At 45.3% G+C, this 27,288-nt stretch overlaps 1 protein-coding gene across 1 annotated transcript in view; it reads left to right on the forward strand.

The window, feature by feature from the left end:
* TMEM145 (transmembrane protein 145) overlaps nt 1–27,061 on the forward strand; it is a 59,489-nt gene extending 32,428 nt beyond the window's left edge. The window contains exons 2-15 of the mRNA XM_040415486.1: nt 2,846–2,920; nt 5,605–5,682; nt 5,754–5,840; nt 12,401–12,502; nt 12,618–12,702; nt 13,151–13,222; nt 15,232–15,300; nt 15,445–15,525; nt 16,362–16,440; nt 17,329–17,422; nt 17,563–17,735; nt 18,635–18,755; nt 21,255–21,446; nt 26,519–27,061. Of these exons, the coding sequence (XP_040271420.1) occupies nt 2,846–2,920; nt 5,605–5,682; nt 5,754–5,840; nt 12,401–12,502; nt 12,618–12,702; nt 13,151–13,222; nt 15,232–15,300; nt 15,445–15,525; nt 16,362–16,440; nt 17,329–17,422; nt 17,563–17,735; nt 18,635–18,755; nt 21,255–21,446; nt 26,519–26,755 (1,545 nt within the window). The 3' untranslated portion in view covers nt 26,756–27,061. The remainder of the gene's footprint in view (nt 1–2,845; nt 2,921–5,604; nt 5,683–5,753; nt 5,841–12,400; nt 12,503–12,617; nt 12,703–13,150; nt 13,223–15,231; nt 15,301–15,444; nt 15,526–16,361; nt 16,441–17,328; nt 17,423–17,562; nt 17,736–18,634; nt 18,756–21,254; nt 21,447–26,518) is intronic.
* Nucleotides 27,062–27,288: the final 227 nt, after the last annotated feature.

Below are 27,288 nucleotides of genomic sequence, written 5' to 3' on the forward strand. Positions count from 1 at the left end.
TCCTGCTGCAGCTATGGAGTCCATGGAGGGTGAGCCACACTCTTTCATAGGCCACATTGGTGAGTAAGAAGTGGGAGAAGAGGCCCAAGGGTGTCATAAGGGACAGAAAGGGCACAAGCACTGGACGCCTCCTGCTTTTTGCCTGCAGCAGTGTTGTCAGTTTCTGTAGCCTCAGCATCAGATGAAGGCCGCACAGCCTTCACATTCACCTTGTGTACACGCTGAAATTGGCCAAAACTGTAGACAGATAGCAGCAGACGCACATCCATACTTGGGTGTACAGGCCACCTCCACATTATGATGACTGCTTATGATATTGGGAGCGGCACCTCATGAAGCCTTCAGATACTGCTGGTTGACTACCCAGCAGCCTATCAGTTCCCCTGCAGCCAGGCCTTGGATGTGGGCAGCACCACCGCACTGGCACAGCAACAGCAGCCGCCGTACTCCATGTGCAGTGTCAGAAAACAGGTAAAAGCATGTAGTCAGTTCCCGAAGGCTGGGTTTCTGCGTAGAGGTCATGCAGCGGTAGTGTACAGGCAAAACAACATCGGTTCACTGCGAATCGCCATGGTTTCTCGACAAGCACATGATTTTTATGTTCTTCGCCTGTATTTGCCACTTTTGTATTTCATTTTTTTTGCTGTGCTCTGCCCTCCCACTAGCGCACCCATTGTGTCGGGAGTATGTTGGGACATGTAGTCCGACCATGGGCTTCTCTTCCCTTATATATGCAGGAACATTCTGTTTCCCAGATTCTGTTTGTGCCTTTTTTTTACCCTATTCTTTTTGGGATCTTTCCCAGTCGTACATCTTCGTTGTCAAAGCAACCACCGAGCCTGAACTGGTTTCCTAGCAACTGTTGTTTAGCTCGTGGCCTCCCAAATATCAAAGAAAAAGGGGGCGCCTCAGCGCAGTTACTGCACTTCTACATCAGGGAACGCGGTGTCCTTGGGCAGGACTACAGAGCAGGACTTAGAGCAGAGAAGATCAGGAGATGAAGACAGTCTTCAGGCCCCATGAATAACGTTTCTTGTCAGCGTGGAGAAATGTGAAGAGAATATAGAAATATCTGGATCCACCCAATTATCAACATACAGTATGTGAACGCCTGAACATCAGATTCTTCTGCCCTCCAACCATGGCCATTAATGGAGCTGGTCATGGCTGGTGTCGGAGCCAGGCGTTCCTTCACCCAGGTCATTGCTTTCCTGTCTTACCCCAGTACCCCATCCTCATCCTCACTTACACCTCTGGTTCTGCTGGGAAGCAATTTCACTAATTCAGATTCTGGCTTGTAGGTCAGGGTTCACTGTGATGCCATCTCTAAGAACTAAACCATGAGAAGAAACCCCACGCCAATATCCCTCCTCCTCCAGACTTTATAGTTGGCACCACACATATTCCTGGCATCAGGGGCGGACTAGGAACTTAAAGTGGCCCTGGAAAAAATACTACTGGGCCCCGTTTTGTATTTGGGTCCAAACTGATGAAGGCAGGGCCAGCAATATTATATTGTGGCACATTATACCTCCCCGACAGAGACAACTACTGTCCATCACTAAATACTGCCAGCAGCACAAAATACATCCCCAAAAACTTCCACTGGCCGGCCGTGAGGGGCCCCCCTGGGCATCGGCCCACCTGAAAATTTCCCTGTAAGGTCTATGGCCAATCTGTCCCAGGTAGACGGAGTGTAATTCTTCACCGACTGCTCTGAAGTCTAGTGGTGGCAGCTTTACACCCCTCCAGACCAAGCCTGGCATTCGGCATAGCCACACATGTCTGTTTGTCCATGGAGATTGTGCTGGACTTGGTGCTCCCGTTGACCTCCAGATTCCAGTCCTATGCCCTGTGCCCTTCGGCTGTCCCCCCAGCATTGTTCATCCTAAGTTATAGGGATATTCTAGAACCTGTCCATTGGAAAGATGGGTGGAGGTCTGACCACTGAGATGCCCACTGATTGCCAGACTTTTAATGGAGGAACGGGACACATGCTCAACCACCGCGCCATTCAACGGTTTTGCAACTGGGAGTAACAGAGAAATGGGGTCCTCCATTCTTATAGTCATTATGGTTGGACGCCCACCGATCCAGCATTTATCACCTATCCAGTGGAATACCCCTTTAATGAACACCATGTACACAAGTAGAGGACTGCCAGTACCACTGTGACCCCCTGCTCGCTCCGTGTGCAATTCTATATGTGTGACCAGACGTGTGACAGGGCCGCTCTATCAGCAGAAATTGGTTCCATTATAGGTTTTGGACATGTTCAGCGTATACATTGACAGCATTTCCCAGAGCGGCACCTGTGGTGTGAACACGGGCAAAGCTGTAACGGGGAAAGGGTGTAACCCAAAGTTGCTTTTAGGTCCTAAATGATTTGCTGAGCAGAAGATGAGAATCGTTGTATAGATTAGGGTCCATTCACACGTCCGCAAAATTGGTCCGCATCTGTTCCGCAATTTTGCGGAACAGGTTCGGACCCATTCATTTTCAATTGGGCCGGAATGTGCTGTCCGCATTTGCAGATCCGCACTTCCGTTCTGCAAAAAAATAGAACATGTCTTATTCTTGTCCACAATTGCGGACAAGAAAAGGCATTTTCTATGAGAGTGCCGGCGATGTGCGGTCCGCAAAATGCGGAACGCACATTGCCAGTGTCCGTGATTTGCGGATCCACAATTTGTAGATCCGCAAAACACATACGGACGTGTGAATGGACCCTTTTTATATATCAGCCAGTGGATAGCCGTCGTGCTGCGGGCTGATACTAATGGTGATCGAGAGGGGGTCACTAGTCCTATTAATACATTAATATATTCCGGCTTTTTTCTTCTAGGACTGGATCTTCCTCACACGATTCTGTTTCCTGTCAGATTTTGGACGTCTTGAATTTAGGTTTAAATATCCGGAGGTGAGTGGTCAGTAATCATCAGTAACCTGATCAGAGCGAGGGGCGTTCCACTGTGTAGTCCCATACTCACCAGCTTCTGAGAACATGCCGACAGGGTCCTATATCTAAATAAATACAGACCCCTAAATACAGACCCCCGACCAGACTCCTAAATACAGATCCCAGACCAGACTTCTAAATACAGATCCCAGAACAGACTTCTAAATACAGATCCCAGAACAGACCCAAGACCAGACCCCTAAATGCAGACCCAAGACCAGACCCCTAAATACAGACCCCAGACCAGACCCCTAAATACAGACCCCAGACCAGACCTCTAAATACAGACCCCAGACCAGACCTCTAAATACAGACCCCAGACCAGACCTCTAAATACAGACCCCAGACCAGACCTCTAAATACAGACCCCAGACCATACTCCTAAATACAGACCCCTAAATACAGACCCCATACCAAACCTCTAAATACAGACCCCAGACCTCTAAATACAGATCCCAGACCAGACTTCTAAATACAGACCCCAGACCAGACCTCCCCTGTATACAGACCCCAGACCAGACCTCTAAATACAGACCCCAGACCAGACCTCCCCTGTATACAGACCCCAGACCAGACCTCTAAATACAGACCCCAGACCATACTCCTAAATACAGACCCCAGTCCATACTCCTAAATACAGACCCCAGACCAGACCTCTAAATACAGACCCCAGACCAGACCTCTAAATACAGACACCAGACCTCTAAATACAGACCCCAGACCAGACCTCCCCTGTATACAGACCCCAGACCAGACCTCTAAATACAGACTCCAGACCATACTCCTAAATACAGACCCCTAAATGCAGACCCCACACCAGACCTCTAAATACAGACCCCATACCAGACCCATAAATGCAGACCCAAGACCAGACCCCTAAATACAGACCCAAGACCAGACCTCTAAATACAGACCCCAGACCAGACCTCCCCTGTATACAGACCCCAGACCAGACCTCTAAATACAGACCCCAGACCAGACCTCCCCTGTATACAGACCCCAGACCAGACCTCTAAATACAGACCCCAGACCATACTCCTAAATACAGACCCCTAAATACAGACCCCATACCAGACCTCCCCTGTATACAGACCCCACACCAGACCTCTAAATGCCGACCCCATACCAGACCCATAAATGCAGACCCAAGACCAGACCCCTAAATACAGACCCAAGACCATACCCCTAAATACAGACCCAAGACCATACCCCTAAATACAGACCCAAGACCATACCCCTAAATACAGACCCAAGACCAGACCCCTAAATACAGACCCAAGACCAGACCCCTAAATACAGAACCCAGACCAGACCTCCCCTGTATACAGACCCCAGACCAGACCTCTAAATACAGACCCCAGACCAGACCCATAAATGCAGACCCAAAACCATACCCCTAAATACAGACCCAAGACCATACCCCTAAATACAGACCCCAGACCAGACCCCTAAATACAGAACCCAGACCAGACCTCCCCTGTATACAGACCCCAGACCAGACCTCTAAATACAGACCCCAGACCAGACCCATAAATGCAGACCCAAGACCAGACCCCTAAATACAGACCCAAGACCATACCCCTAAATACAGACCCCAGACCAGACCCCTAAATACAGACCCCAGACTAGAACCCTAAATACAGACCCCAGACTAGACCCCTAAATACAGACCCCAGACTAGACCCCTAAATACAGACCCCAGACCAGACCCCTAAATACAGACCCCAGACCAGACCCCTAAATACAGACCCAAGACCAGACCTCTAAATACAGACCCCAGACCAGACCCCTAAATACAGAACCCAGACCAGACCACTAAATACAGAACCCAGACCAAACTCATAAATACAGAACCCAGACCAGACCTCCCATGTATACAGACTCCAGACCAGACCCCTAAATACAGACCCCAGACTAGAGCCCTAAATACAGACCCCAGACTAGACCCCTAAATACAGACCCTAGACTAGACCCCTAAATACACAACCTAGACCAGACCCCTAAATACAGACCCCAGACCAGACCCCTAAATACAGACCCAAGACCAAACCTCTAAATAAAGACCCCAGACCAGACCCCTAAATACAGACCCCAAACCAGACCCCTAAATACAGACCCCAGACCAGACCCCTAAATACAGACCCCAGACCAGATCCCTAAATACAGACCCCAGACTAGACCCCTAAATACAGACCCCAGACCAGATCCCTAAATACAGACCCCAGACTAGATCCCTAAATACAGACCCCAGACTAGACCCCTAAATACAGGCTCCAGACCCCTAAATACAGACCCCAGACCAGACCTCTAAATACAGACCCCAAATAAGACCTCCCCTGTATACAGACCTCAAATCATCCCCCTAAATACAGAGCCCAGACCTCCCCTGTATGCAGACCCCAGACCCCTAAATACAGACCCCAGACCTCCCCCGTATACAGACCCCAGAACATACCTCTAAATATAGACCCCAGATCCCTAAATACAGACCCCAGAATACAGACCCCAGTCCAAACCCTTAAATACAGATCCCAGACCGGACCACCAAATAATTAGAGACCCCAGGACAGACTCCTAAATTCAGACCCCAGACCAGACGGTAGGGAGTGACAGTCCAGTAATAGGTGGTTTCTTTCTCGCCACAGGCTAAATGCTGCCAGAACATCCTGCTGTATTTTGATGACCCCTCTCAGTGGCCGGCGGTGTACAAGAAGGGCAATAAGGTAAGTTGGGGCGGAATTTCTTTTCGGGGTATATCTGCGAGCTGTAGAGATGACCCAGCCTCTCCCGCCAGGACTGCCTGATGAAGGAGTCTGTTATCCGACCTGAGAACAACCAAGTCATTAACCTGACCACACAGTACGTCTGGTCCGGCTGTCAGGTGAGCGCCTCCTGCTATTCTTCTCCATATCTCATGGAAATTTAAATACGTTTTCCACCTAACGCTAATAACGGGTTACTATGGCAGTAAAAGACCTGGTATCAGTTCTCTCAGGCCTCCTCGTGTCTTCTCTGCTTTATTTCATAGGCAGCCCTGTCTTGTGCATAAAGAGGTTTTCTCGTTTTATATAAAGAATAATACAGAGGAAGCAAATCTCAGGTGCCAAACAGAGAAATAACAAGAAACCCTGGGGCCCCGAGGCAAAACAAGGAAAGAGGTCACAGTGCACCACGACCATGATTATTTTTGTTTTCCTAATGCACAGGGATAAATACACACAGTGATGTCACAGTACAGAGATAATACACAGTGATGTCACAGTACAGGGATAATACACACAGTGATGTCACAGTACAGGGATAATACACACAGTGATGTCACAGTACAGAGATAATACACACAGTGACGTCACAGTACAGTGATAATACACACAGTCATGTCACAGTACAGGGATAATACACACAGTGATGTCACAGGACAGAGATAATACACACGGTGATGTCACAGTACAGACATAATACACACAGTGATGTCACAGTACAGAGATAATACACAGTGATGTCACAGTACAGTGATAATACACAGTGATGTCACAGTACAGTGATAATACACACAGTGATGTCACAGTACAGGGATAATACACACAGTCATGTCACAGTACAGAGATAATACACACAGTGATGTCACAGTACAGACATAATACACAGTGATGTCACAGTACAGAGATAATACACACAGTGATGTCACAGTACAGAGATAATAAACACAGTGATGTCACAGTACAGACATAATAAACACAGTGATGTCACAGTACAGGGATAATACACACAGTCATGTCACAGTACAGAGATAATACACACAGTGATGTCACAGTACAGACATAATACACAGTGATGTCACAGTACAGAGATAATACACACAGTGATGTCACAGTACAGGGATAATACACACAGTGATGTCACAGTACAGGGATAATACACACAGTCATGTCACAGTACAGAGATAATACACACAGTGATGTCACAGTACAGACATAATACACAGTGATGTCACAGTACAGAGATAATACACACAGTGATGTCACAGTACAGGGATAATACACACAGTGATGTCACAGTACAGAGATAATACACACAGTGATGTCACAGTACAGAGATAATACACACAGTGATGACACAGTACAGACATAATACACACAGTGATGTCACAGTACAGGGAAAATACACACAGTGATGTCACAGGACAGAGATAATACACAGTGATGTCACAGTACAGAGATAATACACACAGTGATGTCACAGTACAGAGATAATAAACACAGTGATGTCACAGTACAGGGATAATACACACAGTGATGACACAGTACAGAGATAATACACACAGTGATGTCACAGTACAGACATAATACACACAGTGATGTCACAGTACGGGGATAATAAACACAGTGATGTCACAGTACAGAGATAATAAACACAGTGATGTCACAGTACAGAGATAATACACACAGTGATGTCACAGTACAGAGATAATAAACACAGTGATGTCACAGTACAGGGATAATAAACACAGTGATGTCACAGTACAGAGATAATACACACAGTGATGTCACAGTACAGAGATAATACACACAGTGATGTCACAGTACAGAGATAATACACACAGTGATGTCACAGTACAGGGATAATAAACACAGTGATGTCACAGTACAGGAATAATACACACAGTGAGGTCACAGTACAGAGATAATAAACACAGTGATGTCACAGTACAGAGATAATACACACAGTGATGTCACAGTACAGAGATAATAAACACAGTGATGTCACAGTACAGAGATAATAAACACAGTGATGTCACAGTACAGAGATAATACACACAGTGATGTCACAGTACAGGGATAATACACACAGTGATGTCACAGTACAGGGATAATACACACAGTGATGTCACAGTACAGAGATAATACACACAGTGATGTCACAGTACAGGGATAATACACACAGTGATGTCACAGTACAGGGATAATACACAGTGATGTCACAGTACAGAGATAATACACACAGTGATGTCACAGTACAGAGATAATACACACAGTGATGTCACAGTACAGGGATAATACACACAGTGATGTCACAGTACAGGGATAATACACACAGTGATGTCACAGTACAGAGATAATAAACACAGTGATGTCACAGTACAGAGATAATAAACACAGTGATGTCACAGTACAGGGATAATAAACACAGTGATGTCACAGTACAGAGATAATACACACAGTGATGTCACAGTACAGGGATAATACACACAGTGATGTCACAGTACAGACATAATAAACACAGTGATGTCACAGTACAGAGATAATACACACAGTGATGTCACAGTACAGGGATAATAAACACAGTGATGTCACAGTACAGAGATAATACACACAGTGATGTCACAGTACAGGGATAATAAACACAGTGATGTCACAGTACAGGGATAATACACACAGTGAGGTCACAGTACAGAGATAATAAACACAGTGATGTCACAGTACAGAGATAATAAACACAGTGATGTCACAGTCAGAGATAATACACACAGTGATGTCACAGTACAGAGATAATAAACACAGTGATGTCACAGTACAGAGATAATAAACAGTGATGTCACAGTACAGAGATAATACACACAGTGATGTCACAGTACAGAGATAATAAACACAGTGATGTCACAGTACAGGGATAATACACACAGTGATGTCACAGTACAGACATAATAAACACAGTGATGTCACAGTACAGAGATAATACACACAGTGATGTCACAGTACAGGGATAATAAACACAGTGATGTCACAGTACAGAGATAATACACACAGTGATGTCACAGTACAGGGATAATAAACACAGTGATGTCACAGTACAGGGATAATACACACAGTGAGGTCACAGTACAGAGATAATAAACACAGTGATGTCACAGTACAGAGATAATAAACACAGTGATGTCACAGTCAGAGATAATACACACAGTGATGTCACAGTACAGAGATAATAAACACAGTGATGTCACAGTACAGAGATAATAAACAGTGATGTCACAGTACAGAGATAATACACACAGTGATGTCACAGTACAGAGATAATAAACACAGTGATGTCACAGTACAAGGAATAATACACACAGTGATGTCACAGTACAGGGATAATAAACACAGTGATGTCACAGTACAGAGAAAATACACACAGTGATGTCACAGTACAGAGATAATAGACACAGTGATGTCACAGTACAGGGATAATAAACACAGTGACGTCACAGTACAGGGAATAATATACACAGTGATGTCACAGTGCAGAGATAATACACACAGTGATGTCACAGTACAGAGATAATATACACAGCGATGTCACAGTACAGAGATAATACACACAGTGATGTCACAGTACAGGGATAATACACACAGTGATGTCACAGTACAGAGATAATACACACAGTGATGTCACAGTACAGAGATAATACATACAGTGATGTCACAGTACAGGGATAATAAACACAGTGATGTCACAGTACAGGGATAATAAACACAGTGATGTCACAGTACAGAGATAATACACACAGTGATGTCACAGTACAGAGATAATACACACAGTGATGTCACAGTACAGAGATAATACACACAGTGATGTCACAGTACAAAGATAATACACACAGTGATGTCACAGTACAGGGATAATAAACACAGTGATGTCACAGTACAGAGATAATAAACACAGTGATGTCACAGTACAGGGATAATAAACACAGTGATGTCACAGTACAGAGATAATAAACACAGTGATGTCACAGTACAGAGATAATAAACACAGTGATGTCACAGTACAGAGATAATACACACAGTGATGTCACAGTACAGAGATAATAAATACAGTGATGTCACAGTACAGGGATAATAAACACAGTGATGTCACAGTACAGGGATAATAAACACAGTGATGTCACAGTACAGAGATAATATACACAGTGATGTCACAGTACAGAGATAATACACACATTGATGTCACAGTACAGAGATAATACACACAGTGATGTCACAGTACAGATATAATAAACACAGTGATGTCACAGTACAGAGATAATACACACAGTGATGTCACAGTGCAGGGATAATAAACACAGTGATGTCACAGTACAGAGATAATATACACAGTGATGTCACAGTACGGGGATAATAAACACAGTGATGTCACAGTACAGGGATAATAAACACAGTGATGTCACAGTACAGGGATAATAAACACAGTGATGTCACAGTACGGGGATAATAAACACAGTGATGTCACAGTACAGAGATAATACACACAGTGATGTCACAGTACAGAGATAATAAACATAGTGATGTCACAGTACAGGGATAAATACACACAGTGATGTCACAGTACAGAGATAATGCACACAGTGATGTCACAGGACAGAGATAATACACACAGTGATGTCACAGTACAGAGATAATACACACATGATGTCATAGTACAGAGATAATAAACACAGTGATGTCACAGTACAGGGATAATACACACAGTGATGTCACAGTACAGAGATAATACACACAGTGATGTCACAGCACAGAGATAATACACACAGTGATGTCACAGTACAGAGATAATACACACAGTGATGTCACAGTACAGAGATAATACACACAGTGATGTCACAGTACAGAGATAATACACACATGATGTCATAGTACAGAGATAATACACACAGTGATGTCACAGTATAGAGATAATAAACACAGTAATGTCACAGTACAGAGATAATACACACAGTGATGTCACAGTACAGAGATAATAGACACAGTGATGTCACAGTATAGAGATAATACACACAGTGATGTCACAGTACGGGGATAATAAACACATGATGTCATAGTACAGGGATAATACACACAGTGATGTCACAGTATAGAGATAATAAACACAGTAATGTCACAGTACAGGGATAATACACACAGTGATGTCACAGTATAGAGATAATAAACACACTAATGTCACAGTACAGAGATAATAGACACAGTGATGTCACAGTATAGAGATAATACACACAGTGATGTCACAGTACGGGGATAATAAACACAGTGATGTCACAGTACAGAGATAATACACACAGTGATGTCACAGTATAGAGATAATACACACAGTGATGTCACAGTACAGGGATAATACACACAGTGATGTCACAGTACAGAGATAATAAACACAGTGATGTCACAGTATAGAGATAATACACACAGTAATGTCACAGGACAGGGATAATGCAACAAGTAACGCCCCTCCATTGTTAATCCTGGTAGCTACAGCTGAGAAATGGATACAATTGAGTTTAGTCTATAGACAGTGCTGCACTCTTGATTGATACATTGTAACAGATCAGAGAGCTTTGTGCTGCTCAAACTGATGATGGGTTTAGCTCCCAGGATTGTCTACTCTGGATACACTTGTCTCTACTCCTCAGCTGAGGGCAGGGCTAGCTATGGTCAGGTTTATTGCTTCTGAGTGTAAGCAAGGATTCACTGACAGCAAGCACAGCCTTTGAACATGGTTAGGAAATGGAGCACAACATATATTTGAAAGTTGTAGAACTTTTCATGTGCACAGTGATTAAGAATTTTTTAACCCCTTAAAGAGGACCTCTCACCACTCCTGTGACGCCTGTGTTAATATCTTCATGCATTCCCCATGTAATAACATTTCTGGAGCCTCTATTCTTATGGCTCTATGTTGTATCATTCCTTTATTATTCCTGCTAGAAGTTATGAATGAATTGCTAAAATTCTGCAGTAAGGGTACAGAGGGGTGTTACCAGATGAGGGTGTGTCCCTGCACAGTCTGACAATGGCAGCTCTGATTGGATAAAGTGAGTCTGTGCAGGGACACACCTGCAACTGGTAACACCCCTCTGTACCCTTACTGCAAACTGCTAGCAATTCATTCATAACTTCTAGCAGGAATAATAAAGGAATGGCACAACATACAGACATAAGAATAGATATTTCAGAATTGTTATTACTTGGGGAATGCATGTCAGGAGAGGGGACAGGTCCTCTGTAATGACGGATATATCCGTGATGATAATCTCCTGGGTACTGCCCAATGTCCCCAGGAAGGCGTAGTGGGAGCTCGACTGTATTACACAGCTGGACTGCCAAGAATGGAGCTAGTGCTGATGGCGGCAGTGCAACCCCTTAGATGCTCCGGTCAATAGTGACAGAGGCGTTTACGTGCTTGATAGATTGAGGGGTTCATGTCCCTAGTGGGGCAAAAAAAAGTCTCCATTACAGCTTAATAAAAAAAAAACATATATTTTTAAACGGATAGCCATACAAAATGATACAAATCTGGCCGTACCGCGGTAGACTAATGATATCTGTTATGTAACATTATTTATACCGCACAACGTATTGGCGGAGCTGCTGTTGTTTTATATGATATATATATTCCTTCTGAGCACAGGTGATAAAGGAAGCCGGACAGAGCTACCTGAGCTGCAACAGTGGGAGGAGCTTCCGCTCGGTGCGTGAACGATGGTGGTACATAGCGCTGAGCAAGTGCGGGGTGAGAAGAGCCCGGGGCAAAGCAAAGGGTCAAGTTTTGGGGATTTGACCCTTTAAGTTTGGGGTTATGGCGTGTTATGTGACGTCACGAGATCTGGCGCTGTCTTTTTCTATAGGGGGACGGTCTGCAGCTGGAGTACGAAATGACGCTTACAAACGGCAAGTCGTTCTGGACCAGGCACTTCTCGGCGGATGAATTTGGTCAGTATACTGAGGCGCATTTAAGGTTTTGGGATGGTTTTGCAGTATTGGCGTAGTAGCTCTTATCGCAGTTCCTATATTTTAGTGTAGAGCTGCCAGTAACCAGTCATCGGGGTCCAGGACTGTGTCATTTGTTACCACATTCACAAGCAGGCAGTTTCCAATGTTTCAGAGCCTAGCATTCGACTGAAAAGGACATTTGGGGCGGAGCATCCTCTGCTCGGCCTGTCATCTTTACAGCGATTCTGATTGGCTGAGAACAGCAGACTGACAGGGCCTTCCGCACAGTACTGCACACTAATGTCCTTTTCAGTCGGATGCCAGGCCTGGTACAGAACCTCTCAGGAAAATGACACTCTAGCCAGAAAGTTACTCGCTCATATATAAGTCCAGAGCGTCGTATTGTAAGCCGGGCGCTGATGAATTGACCTTTCGACATTTCCTGCAGGTATCTTGGAGACTGACATCACCTTCCTTCTGATCTTCGTCCTCATCCTCCTTCTGTCCTGTTATTTTGGCTGTAAGTATGCTGTATGCCATAATGGATGACAACCAAGACGGCTGCAGTAACTGCCTCCAAGGGGGTTGTCACCCAGCTTTCCTACATGTCCAAATGGTAAATCTACTGTCGGCACACATCGCCCATAAGCATCCATGTTAGATATCCAGTTATACAGTTGCAAGAAAAAGTATGTGAACCCTTTGGAATGATATGGATTTCTGCACAAATTGGTCATAAAATGTGATCTGATCTTCATCTAAATCCCAACAATAGACAATCACAGTCGGCTTAAACTAATAACACACAAAGAATTGAATGTTACCATGTTTTTATTGAACACACCATGTAAACATTCACAGTGCAGGTGGAAAAAGTATGTGAACCCTTGGATTTAATAACTGGTTGAACCTCCTTTGGCAGCAATAACTTCCACCAAACGTTTCCTGTAGTTGCAGATCAGACGTGCACAACGGTCAGGAGTAATTCTTCACCATTCCTCTTTACAGACTTGTTCCAGTTCAGCAATATTCTTGGGATGTCTGGTGTGAATCGCTTTCTTGAGGTCATGCCACAGCATCTCAATCGGGTTGAGGTCAGGACTCTGACTGGGCCACTCCAGAAGGCGGATTTTCTTCTGTTTAAGCCATTCTGTTGTTGATTTACTTCTATGCTTTGGGTCGTTGTCCTGTTGCAGCACCCATCTTCTGTTGAGCTTCAGCTGGTGGACAGATGGCCTTAAGTTCTCCTGCAAAACGTCTTGATAAACTTGGGAATTCATTTTTCCTTCGATGATAGCAATCCGTCCAGGCCCTGACGCAGCAAAGCAGCCCCAAACCATGATGCCCCCACCACCATACTTCACAGTTGGGATGAGGTTTTGATGTTGGTGTGCTGTGCCTCTTTTTCTCCACACATGTGTTGTGTGTTTCTTCCAAACAACTCCACTTTGGTTTCATCTGTCCACAGAATATTTTGCCAGTACTGCTGTGGAACATCCAGGTGCTCTTGTGCAAACTGTAAACGTGCAGCAATGTTTTTTTTGGACAGCAGTGGCTTCCTCTGTGGTGTCCTCCCATGAAATCCATTCTTGTTTAGTGTTTTACGTATCGTAGATTCGCTAACAGGGATGTTGGCATATGCCAGAGACTTCTGTAAGTCTTTAGCTGACACTCTAGGATTCTTCTTCACCTCATTGAGCAGTCTGCGCTGTGTTCTTGCAGTCATCTTTACAGGATGGCCACTCCTAGGGAGAGTAGCAGCAGTGCTGAACTTTCTCCATTTATAGACAGTCTGTCTTACCGTGGACTGATGAACAGCAAGGCTTTTGGAGATACTTTTATAACCCTTTCCAGCTTTATGCAAGTCAACAATTCTTAATCGTAGGTCTTCTGTGAGCTCTTTTGTGCGAGGCATCATTCACATCAGGCAATGCTTCTTGTGAAAAGCAAACCCAGAACTGGTGTGTGTTTTTTATAGGGCAGGGCAGCTGTAACCAACACCTCCAATCTCATCTCATTGATTGGACTCCAGTTGGCTGACACCTCACTCCAATTAGCTCTTGGAGATGTCATTAGTCTAGGGGTTCACATACTTTTTCCACCTGCACTGTGAATGTTTACATGGTCTGTTCAATAAAAACATGGTAACATTTAATTCTTTGTGTGTTATTAGTTTAAGCAGACTGTGATTGTCTATTGTTGTGACTTAGATGAAGATCAGATCACATTTTATGACCAATTTGTGCAGAAATACATATAATTCTAAAGGGTTCACATACTTTTTCTTGCAACTGTATCCTTCCAATAATGCAAGAGCAGAGTGAGTACTGCCAGCCTTCCATTAATACGGTGCAGAGGTATTACTCTAGCCTAGCTCACCCTAGCCATCATGTGGCGTAACATTAGCGCGCGGCGGAGAGACGTGGGTCTGGCTGAGGCTGGCGGCCACCGCAGTGCAGTGTTTTACTGTATGTGGTGTTCCCTGTTTTGTCCGTGGATTATTCACTGACATTGCTCTCCCCCCTCCAGATATTCTGCGAGGACGGCAGCTCCTGCACACCACATACAAGATGTTCATGGCCGCAGCTGGAGTAGAAGGTGAGGGCCTTGTGGTGTCGATCCATCGCGCCATTAATTGCGTTCCACCCTCCCCATGTTGGCTGAATATAAATGACCTCTGCATATGGGAGGGATAGTAGATTGTAAGCTCTTCTGACAATGGGACCCTGTGTTTCCTCCTAGTGCTCAGCCTGGTCTTCTTCTGTATATACTGGGGACATTATGCTCAGGATGGAGTGGGGAGCCCCAGTATTAAAGTCCTAGGTATGTATATTGACGTGCTTCCTGTTATGTTGTACTGATGGGGGGGGCGGAGCGTGTCACCAGGCAGATCTCTGTAAATTAGGGCTTCCATGAGACGCCCTTATAGCACTCAACCTATTGTAGATCACCAAGGTGAAAACCGCATCCCAATATCTCGCTCCTATGCTGAGATACGAGCGCCTGAAGTTACAGGGTCAAAGCCTGAGGCTGCACTACTGAGAGATCCGGATGATTACATGCCCACTTCTGATTGGTCAAGTGCAAGGTTGCCATGGAGAACAAATACATCAATATCTACATCCTACCGGATAATGTCAGTGATGTGTGTAGGGCTGTAAAGAAGTTGTACTGACTCTCTCAGTAGTGCAGCCTCAGATCTTGGGCCTGGAACTTCAAACAATGATATCTCAGCACAGACGTGAGATATTACAATGCAGTTTTCACTTTTTTTAGTGTACAGTAAGTGGCTTTTTTATGAATTGCTATTTTAGGTGACATCTTCCTTTTTATAACTTTATGCTAAATCTGAACGTAGAAGAGGCGATAATTCTAGATTTTCCTTCCGGTGCACCATGTGGAGCCTCGCTGATGGCTCCTGTTTAAAGGAGAATTCTGCCTAAATGTATCTGTGATAGAGGTCAGTTCGGGCGCCGAGTACTGCAGCAGGAATCAGGTGGACCCCCGCCATCCACTAGGAAATATCACAATAAGGTGGAGTTTCCCTTTAAAGGCAGGAGCAGTGTCTTCTGGTGGATGGGATATTACTAGGCGGTCCACGCGGTGACGGGCGCTGTCCCGGCAGATCGGCGGCACTCACTTCTGCTTCTCTCTTGCAGCCAAGCTGCTGTTCTCCGCCAGTTTCCTGATCTTTTTGCTGATGCTGATTCTGCTGGGGAAAGGATTCACGGTGACAAGGTGAGGGCCTCACCCCGAGAACATCCGCTCCCTAGATCTACCGCAGGCCCATCGCAGCCGATTAGATCCTTGCCAGCTGATTGGTTGATGTGAGAATCCCCGGATGTTAGGGGTTTCAGCGATTTAGGGTCCAGGATTAGAAAAATGGATCCGATATTTTTTTTCTCCAGAAATATAAAAAAAAAAAGAAAACAAACTAATAATAATGACATAAATCTGGTTCTGTCCTACTCGTCGTACGGCCCCACCGAATAGTCATTTATAGGCCACAGCGCTCGGTGCACGACGTACAGGCAAAGCCCCCCCCAGCACTGGCGGCGTTGCTGTTCTTACCCCTCCTCAAAACATTTTTTTTTAAAAGTATAACTGCATGTGTGCCGCAAGAAACAGCTCGTCCTGCGAAATCATATGGCTTTCCAAAAATTCAAAGGGAGATCCCACAAAAGTCACTCTCCACAAGATGTATGATTGCCGGGGGCCCCACCGATCTCTTGGGGGTCCAGAGTTTGAATGTAGTGGGGGTGAAGCTGACTGCACTCGCTCTGCCAGCCCCATGGACTTTGAATGGAGCAGCGCCATCCATGTTCAACCACTTATCCATTGAAATGTTTCTGGAATGCGGGATCGAGACCCTCAATTTAGTGAAGTCATAAAGGGGTCCTCTGCCCAGGAAACCCTTTAAAATAGCTAAAGTAGAGAGCTGCAAACCGGCAACTTTCCGCTTGTCTGTGGGGCTGAATTTGAACAACTCTTCCTCAGATGTGATATTTTATTTCTATACTTTGTCCTGTTTTTAAGATCTCCGCTTGCTGTCAGTGAAGGGAAGCATTTTGTTTGAAGCCACCTCTGTCAGTGCTTGTCATCTCACCCTGATTTGTCTTGTTGCAGAGGACGCATTAGTCACCTGGGCTCCATCAAGTTGTCGGTCTACATGACGCTCTACACGGTGACCCACACGGTGCTCTTCATACACGAGGCGCAGGTATGAAAGGAGCGCTGGGGATGGCGGAGCATGATACTGCGAGCTCCCTGTGCCCCTTCACCTAAAGCCTTAATGTAGATTGTGTGGCGGCTCCGCTATATAATATCTCACTGCAGCGGGAACTTCTTGTGTTTCTGCAGTTTTTTGACCCCGCTCAGGTCCTGTACACCTACGAGTCTCCGGCAGGTTACGGGAACATCGCCCTCCAGTTCCTCGCCTACATTTGGTTCTGTTACGCCGTCTTAGTGACACTGAAGCATTTCCCTGAGAAACAGGCGTTTTACGTCCCCTTCTTTGCAGCTTATACCCTCTGGTGAGTACAGGCGGCCCCTGACCGGGTCCGGCGAGCAGGCTGCGTGCGGCCCGAGATATGAAATAAATAACATTACTGAGAGTAAATAAAATATCAAGTATATAATATAAAGTTATTTTGTAGCTTTTTACCTATTGAACTCAGTATAAATCTCAGAGAGGGGAAGGGGAGAGCAGGGGCTATGCTTTTCTTGAAGCCTGGGTGACTGTGTGACAAAATGCTATCTCTAAACTGATAAGGGGCCCGGAGGGTCCAAGTTATGAAGAAATATTAAAAGAATTGAATTTATTTAGTCTTGAGAAGAGACGTCCAAGGGGGGACATGATTAACCTGTACAAATATATAAATGGGCCGTACAAAAAATACTGAGAAAAACTGTTCCATGTAAAATGCCCTCAAAAGACAAGGGGGCGCTGCCTCCGACTGGGGAAGGAAAAGTTCAGTCTCTAGAAGCATCAAATCTTCTTTACTGTAAGAACTGGGAATCTGTGGAATAGACGTCCTCAGGACGTGGTCACGGTTTAGAAAGGGTTTAGATGAATTCCTAAAAGTAAACAACATTAATGCTTATGGAAACGTGTAGAAATCCGAGTCTCACTTCCTTCTGGGATTCGCGTCCCCACCGATCCCTTGGTGGAACTTAATGGACTTATGTCTTTTTTCAACCGTATCAACTATGATAAAAATGGCTGCTGTCATTGAGCTGCTTCCTGACCCCAACAACGAGAGGAAGAAGATCTCAGGGGCGGAAGCGCAGCTTTCTGCTATCCACCTCTATAGGGGTCGGCCACGGTCTAGGAATCTGCCAGTATGTTATACAGAGAATCTTTGGGTCCTAATGGCGCAGGGCGCACTGGGCTCCGGAATAACTGACACACCATGCGTGCATGTCTTCTCAGGTTCTTCGCGGTGCCCGTCATGGCTCTGATCGCTAATTTTGGAATCCCTAAATGGGCTCGTGAAAAGATTGTGAATGGGATCCAGCTGGGGATACACCTATATGCACATGCGGTTTTCCTGGTGAGTGGGGCGTTCTCTTTTGTTATCTAGTTGGACAACCAATATGGCCGCCATTACCGCTCCCGCAGAGGGTCACCCAGCATTCCTAGCCATGGATGGAAAAAAGTGCACTTCCCTCCTCCGTTCTTTGTATCACATGATGTCCTATGCGATATGCTGAACACTTGAATATGCTCTTCTCGGCCCTTGGCACTGGCGCTATGCAGCGTAAATATACAGCGTGGCGCTGGTGCGGGCAGAGGAGCACTGTCTACACCATTTGTCAGATATATACTACTCCGGTCACGGAAGATGAGGCCCTCTGTCACTGTTTCCATAGCACCTGGGGTCCTATATAGACCCCCAGTTGTACTTTCTATGTAGCGGGGCCTAATGGGATACCTGTCAGTGTAACGCTGCAATACATAAACTGGGACTAAAGACAATCTAAACAAGAAGGAATGGAATGTTAAAAATATTTAAAAAAAAACTCTTATAAAATAAAAAGTAATAAAACATTGAAAAGATATAATTCTGCTATCACTGGAATTTCACAGACCCGTAAGATAAAGTCAGCGTGTTACTTGAGTTGACTCTGCTCGGCGGTGTCCTCTGGTCCTCCTGGGTCACGGCGCCGCTTTGCTCAGTGATTGGCCATCATGACCAGTACAGTTTATGAAGAAGAAGGACTGGTGGAGATCAGCGGCACAAGAGTCGGCTGTAGAGAGTAACAGATGGCCGTGGAAAACAGACACACTGTCATTTCATCATGGCCATTATGCATCCATTTTCTGGCTGTTTTGCAACATTTGCCATTAAAAATAGATGATTTTCATTCATTTTCATTGAAATCGTACATTTCTGTTAAAAGAATAGCTTTAAAGTGGCCAATTTGGATCCTTAGCAACTTCTGGTTACATAACTGTGGAGACTTCCTCAACATTGACTGCGTTATGTAACTAGAAGACGGGGCGCTGTAAGGATCAAAATTGGCCACTTTAGAGCTATTTTTCTAACAGAAATGTACGATTTCAATAAGTAAAGTATATTACAAAAATGGTCAGTATCACCGTCCCTATACATGACAAAAATAAAAATAGAACGGCAATTACACTTTAAATTCCAACCCATGCAGTAAACCTAATGTCCCCCAAAGTAGCCCCAGCAGTAATAATGTCCCCTAAAGGGGCCCCCAGCTGTAATAATGTCCCCCAAAGTGGCCCCCAGCAGTAATAATGTCCCCCAGAGTGGCCCCCAGCAGTAATAATGTCCCCCAGAGTAGCCCCCAGCAGTAATAATGTCCCCCATAGTGGCCCCTAGCTGTAATAATGTCCCCCAAAGTGGCCCCCAGCAGTAATAATGTCCCCCAGAGTAGCCCCCAGCAGTAATAATGTCCCCCAGAGTAGCCCCCAGCAGTATTAATGTCCCCCATAGTGGCCCCCAGCAGTAATAATGTCCCCCAGAGTAGCCCCCAGCAGTAATAATGTCCCCCAGAGTAGCCCCCAGCAGTAATAATGTCCCCCATAATGGCCCCCAGCTGTAATAATGTCCCCCAAAGTGGCCCCCAGCAGTAATAATGTCCCCCAGAGTAGCCCCCAGCAGTAATAATGTCCCCCATAGTGGCCCCCAGCTATAATAATGTCCCCCAAAGTGGCCCCCAGCAGTAATAATGTCCCCCAGAGTAGCCCCCAGCAGTAATAATGTCCCCCAGAGTGGCCCCCAGCAGTAATAGTGGCCCCCAGCAGTAATAATGTCCCCCAGAGTAGCCCCCAACAGTAATAATGTCCCCCAGAGTGTACCCCAGCAGTAATAATGTCCCCCATAGTGGCCCCCAGCTGTAATAATGTCCCCCCAAAGTGGCCCCCAGCAGTAATAATGTCCCCCAGAGTGGACCCCAGCAGTAATAATGTCCCCCAGAGTAGCCCCCAGCAGTAATGTCCCCCAGCAGTAATAATGTCCCCCAAAGTGGCCCCCAGCAGTAATAATGTCCCCCAGAGTAGCCCCAGCAGTAATAATGTCCCCCAAAGTGTCCCCCAGCAGTAATAATGTCCCCCAGAGTAGCCCCCAGCAGTAATAATGTCCCCCAAAGTGGCCCCCAGCAGTAATAATGTCCCCCAGAGTAGCCCCAGCAGTAATAATGTCCCCCAGAGTGGCCCTTAGCTGTAATAATGTCCCCCAGAGTAGCCCCAGCAGTAATGTCCCCCAGAAATTAAAGAGCACCTTTCACCGCTCCCAAAACGCCTATTTTAAGAGCTTCATGCATTCCCCACGTACTAATGATTCTGGAGCATCTATTCTTCTGTCTCTATGTTGTGCTGTTCCTTTATTACTTCTACTAGAAGTTATGAATGAATTACTAGCAGTCTGCAGTAAGGGTACAGAGGGGCGGTAACCAGTTGGGGGTGTGTCCCTGCACAGACTCACTCTATCCAATCAGCGCTGCCATTTTCAGACTGTGCAGGGACACGCCCCCGGGTCTCGGCCTGTTATGAATTTATCATCTTCCTTTTCCCACCTTAGATAATCACAAGGCCGTCTGCAGCAAACAAGAACTTCCCGTACCACGTGCGCACCTCCCAGATTGGGATCATGGAGCAGAGCACGGAGAAGTTCCCCCATCACGTGTACGGAAACGTCACGTTTATCAGCGACTCTGTCCCAAATGTCACGGAGCTGTTCTCTATTCCGAGCAGTAATGGCAGCTCCGGGGCGGTGAGTGTTTGCACACTGCGTGTACTCGCATCGTACATTCTGTGGGATCCTCTGGGATTTTAGTCTTCACAGAACATCTTGGGTTCAGGAGTTCTCTGGTTTTATTAAAATGTTCTGCAACTTCCTAATAGACTGCATATCCACTTTTCATTATTATCACAACCTCTGCTAACCTACAGTGAATAGCAGCCTGCCTACACCCAGAGGCTGTTTACATTTCAAGTGCACTTTTAAATGGTAAATGCAGATGCTGTGGGATGCGAAAGTTTGGGCAACCTTGTTAATCGTCATGATTTTCCTGTATAAATCGTTGGTTGTTACGATAAATATATCCTACAGGAGACACACACAGTGATATCTGAGAAGTGACATGAAGTTTATCGGATTTACAGAAAGTGCTATAATTGTTTATACAGAATTAGGCAGGTGCAGACATTTGGGCACCACAAAAAAGAAATGAAATCAATATTTAGTAGATCCTCCTTTTGCAGAAATTACAGCCTCTAAACGCTTCCTGTAGGTTCCAGTGAGAGTCTGGATTCTGGTTGAAGGTATTTTGGACCTTTCCTCTTTACAGAACATCTTTAGTTCATTCAGGTTTGATGGCTTCCGAGCATGGACAGCTCTCTTTATATTCAGGTCTGGGGACTGAGAGGCCATTCCAGAACGTTGTACTTGTTCCTCTGCATAAATGCCTTAGTGGATTTTGCGCAGTGTTTAGGGTCGTTGTCTTGTTGAAAGATCCAGCCCGGGCGCAGCTTCAGCTTTGTCAATGATTCCTGGACATTGGTCTCCAGAATCTGCTGATACTGAGTGGAATCCATGCGTCCCTCCACTTTGACCAGATTCCCAGTCCCTGCACTGGCCACACAGCCCCACAGCATGATGGAACCACCGCCATATTTTACTGTAGGTAGCAGGTGTTTTTCTTGGAATGCTGTGTTCTTTTTCCTCCATCCATAACGCCCCTTGTTATGGCCAAATAACTCAATTTTAGTTTCATCAGTCCACAGCACCTTATTCCAAAGTGAAGCTGGCTTGTCCCAATGTGCTTTAGCCCACCTCAAGCGGAGAAAAGGCTTCCTCTGCATCGCTCTCGCATCCAGCATCTCCTTGTGTAAAGTGCGCCCAATGGTTGAACGATGCACAGTGACTCCATCTGCAGCAAGATGATGTTGTAGGTCTTTGGTGCTGGTCTGTGGGTTGACTCTGACGGTTCTCACCATTCGTCGCTTCTGTCTATCCGAGATTTTTCTTGGTCTGCCACTTCGAGCCTTAACTTGAACTGAGCCTGTGGTCTTCCATCTCCTCAATATGTTCCTAACTGTGGAAACAGAAGCTGAAATCTCTGAGACGGCTTTCTGTATCCTTCCCCTAAACCATGATGGTGAACAGTCTTTGTCTTCAGGTCATTTGAGAGTTGTTTTGTGACCTCCATGTTGATACTCTTCAGAGAAAATTAAAAGAGGAGGGAAACGTACAATTGACCCCCTTAAATACTCTTTCTCATAATTGGATTCACCTGTGTATGTAGGTCAGGGGTCACTGAGCTTACCAAGCCAATCTGAGGTCCAATAATTAGTTCTAAAGGTTTTGGAATCAATAAAAAGACAACAACAGTGCCCAAATGTCTGCACCTGCCTAATTCTGTATAAACAATTATAGCACTTTCTGTAAATCCAATAAACTTCATGTCACTTCTCAGATATCACTGTGTGCGTCTCCTATATGATAGATTTATCGTAACAACCAAGGATTTATACAGGAAAATCATGATGATTAACAAGGTTGCCCAAACTTTCGCATCCCACTGTAACATAGAATAAAGCCTGATTATTTGATTTGTACTTTGAGGCGAGCCTCTCGCCCAGTTTGGGGCGACTAAACCACTTTCATGTCGTTATGCAGCTGGGATTTAGGCCTCTTTCACACGGGCGTGTCCGGATTAGGTCCGGATGCGTGCCGGTGCATTGCGGCAAACCCGCGCGAGTAGGAACGCAATTGCAGTCAGTTTTGACTGCGATTGCACTCCGATGTTCAGTTTTTATCACGCGGGTGCAATGTGTTTTGCACGCCCGTGATAAAAAACCGACTGTGGTACCCAGACCCGAACTTCTTCACAGAAGTTCAGGTTTGGGATCGGTGTTCTGTAGATTGTATTATTTCCGCTTATAACATGGTTATAAGGGAAAATAATAGCATTCTGAATACAGAATGCATAGTACAATAGGGCTGGAGGGGTTAAAAAAATAAATAAAATAATTTAACTCACCTTAATCCACTTGTTCGCGCAGCCGGCATCTCTTCTGTCTTTATCTGTGAGCCATAGGACCTTTGATGACATCACTGCGTTCATCACATGGTCCATCACCATGGTGATGGATCATGTGATGAGCGTAGTGACGTCATCAAAGGTCCTATGGCTCACAGATAAAGACAGAAGAGATGCCGGCTGCGCGAACAAGTGGATTAAGGTGAGTTAAATTATTTTATTTATTTTTTTAACCCCTCCAGCCCTATTTTACTATGCATTCTGTATTCAGAATGCTATTATTTTCCCTTATAACCATGTTATAAGGGGAAATAATAATGATCGGGTCCCCATCCCGATCATCACCTAGCAACCGTGCGTGAAAATCGCACCGCATCCGCACTTGCTTGCGGATGCTTGCGATTTTCACGCAACCCCATTCATTTCTATGGGGCCTGCGTTACGTGAAAAACGCATAAAGAGGAGCATTCTACGATTTTAACGCAACGCACAAGTGATGCGTGAAAATCAACCCCTCGTGTGCACAGCCCCATAGAAATGAATGGGTCGGTATTCAGTGCGGGTGCAATGCGTTCAACTAACGCATCGCATCCGCGCGCAATACTCGCCGGTGTGAAAGGGGCCTTAGGGTCCTGCAAATAATTGTAAAGGAAACTTGAACTTACTGGGAGAAGAGTCCAGGACTCTTCTCCGGTGGTACTGGGCGCATGCACACTATGTTGATGAAGCCAACGATGGTACACATCACTTTACTGTGCACGTTACTGATGTGCAGTGCATGCGCAGTGAAGTGTGGTGTACCGTCCTCAGCTTCATCAGCGATGTGCGCATGCATCCAATGCTGCTGGGGAAAATTCCTGGACTCTTCTCCCATTGGGTCAGATTTTAATTTGGGTGAGTTTTCATTTTGAATGGAGCGGTCTCACTCTCGGTTTAGCACTGTTGATTGGAGCTAAATCATGAGCAGACTCCCGATGCAGCTTCCTGAGATGTCCCGGGACGTGTACATACTTGCCATGGTCCGGAAAACCACACAAGAAAAATCCTCAGTCACATGAACTGCGGCACCGCCTTCCTTTGATCCCTTTCAGCACAGATTCAGTGCAATTTTCAGGACCAAATCTGCACTGAAACACATGCCAAAAAAACTTTGTCTGAACAAACCCTAAGTGTCAATGTTCAGAATACCCCTTTAATATGTGACCTCATACTGTAGCAGTGCAGCACAGGTGTCTCACCTCCTGACCTCCAGTCCGGCCCTAACGCAGGGTGACAAGCTGCTGAACAGATCCCTGCTTAGTAGCAATGCACAGGCCTTCGGCAGAAGTGTCTGGCACTGCAGGAGGTTAGTCAGTAGTCTTCCTGAATGGCACCGTTTATTGATGGGGTCTCCCTATTCCTCTCCTACCAGTGTGGGGGCGCAATGATGTCACCATATCCACCTCTATCCATTACCGAGCACCAGGCTCCTCCTGGGCTTAGCCAGGTTGATGCACCTCAGACTGTTACCACCCTCAGATCTCTCTCCCCCGAGCAGCTATAGCCTCATGCCCATACACACCCATGAAGCAGTGCCATAGCACACCCAGCTCTGCTGTTCACCAGCCCGTAGACATACAGTACAGACCAAAAGTTTGGACACACCTTCTCATTCAAAGAGTTTTCTTTATTTTCATGACTATGAAGGCATCAAAACTATGAATTAACACATGTGGAATTATATACATAACAAACAAGTGTGAAACAACTGAAAATATGTCATATTCTAGGTTCTTCAAAGTAGCCACCTTTTGCTTTGATTACTGCTTTGCACACTCTTGGCATTCTCTTGATGAGCTTCAAGAGGTCGTCCCCTGAAATGGTCTTCCAACAGTCTTGAAGGAGTTCCCAGAGATGCTTAGCACTTGTTGGCCCTTTTGCCTTCACTCTGCGGTCCAGCTCACCCCAAACCATCTCGATTGGGTTCAGGTCCGGTGACTGTGGAGGCCAGGTCATCTGGCGCAGCACCCCATCACTCTCCTTCATGGTCAAATAGCCCTTACTTTCAAAGTTTTCCCAATTTTTCAGCTGACTGACTGACCTTCATTTCTTAAAGTAATGATGGCCACTCGTTTTTCTTTACTTAGCTGCTTTTTTCTTGCCATAATACAAATTCTAACAGTCTATTCAGTAGGACTATCAGCTGTGTATCCACCTGACTTCTCCTCAACGCAACTGATGGTCCCAACCCCATTTATAAGCCAAGAAATCCCACTTATTAAACCTGACAGGGCACACCTGTGAAGTGCAAACCATTTCAGGGGACTACCTCTTGAAGCTCATCAAGAGAATGCCAAGAGTGTGCAAAGCAGTAATCAAAGCAAAAGGTGGCTACTTTGAAGAACCTAGAATATGACATATTTTCAGTTGTTTTACACTTGTTTGTTATGTATATAATTCCACATGTGTTAATTCATAGTTTTGATGCCTTCATAGTCATGAAAATAAAGAAAACTCTTTGAATGAGAAGGTGTGTCCAAACTTTTGGTCTGTACTGTATACAGGGCAACACAACATGTGGAGATCACATTATCAATACACTTTACTAGTGCGTCCGTCCATCTCTGTCAGTAGAGGATACAGTGCAGTCCATCACCTGGATCTCCCCTCTTACAAGATGAATTAATTTGTATTTTAGACGTTGCGATCCTCTGAAGAAATATTTAACATCTTTTCAGATACTCTACCTTGCCATGTGCTATCTGGCAGAGAATGATACTTCAGAACCATGCTCATTTTTTTACTTGTTCTGCCTACCCAGATCAGTAAACCGCTTCCGTATCCAGTGACCTTGGGCCAGTGCTATTCCCAGCTGACATCGGACCCACATCACATTATCAGCCCTACGTCAATGAATGGAGCTCCTGGAAACCAGAAAGTACCAGTCGGAGAGACACAACTTGGGGGACTCCAACAGCTTCACGCCCCCCAGATTCATCATCAGAATGGATTCCCTGAATATTTCAGTATACGCTCAGCAGGCCCTCAGCCGATATAGACAGAAGGAGAAAACTGCAGTCCTTGTTGAGTCGTAATGGGCCCTGGGGAACCTCCTGAGCCCGCACCTACAGTCTGATAGGACTGACGTCCTGAGCCAGAAACCATAGCGTGAATGTGTGTGAGCGCACGCACTACATGTTACTTTATCTGAGCGTGTAGAAATGTGTTTATAGCGGCATATCCACGTGTATATATTTTCATACTTCTTTATGTATGTTGGTTTGTGCATGTACATAGATATACAGGATAACAAATAGTTATGTGCCTACGTATGTTGGTATGTGCCTCTGCCTTGGCCGTCGTCTCTCTCCCGCCTGTAATGTCCTTTCTTCAGCCTTTCAGTTCTTGATTTATATCCTTATATGTCACGTCTAACCCCTTCTGTATCGCAGCTTCATGTCATTCTCTATGTACCATTTTGTACGGCTTCCATTCCATGTCATGTTTTATTACTGTCTGTGGTCTCCAAAGTTCTTTCCTCAATTTCATAAACCTCTGGTTTCTACTTGTCCATGACTCCTGTACCTCTCT

This window comes from Bufo bufo, chromosome 1 (genome assembly GCF_905171765.1).
Source record: "Bufo bufo chromosome 1, aBufBuf1.1, whole genome shotgun sequence".
In the NCBI taxonomy this organism is placed as follows: Eukaryota; Metazoa; Chordata; class Amphibia; order Anura; family Bufonidae; genus Bufo; species Bufo bufo.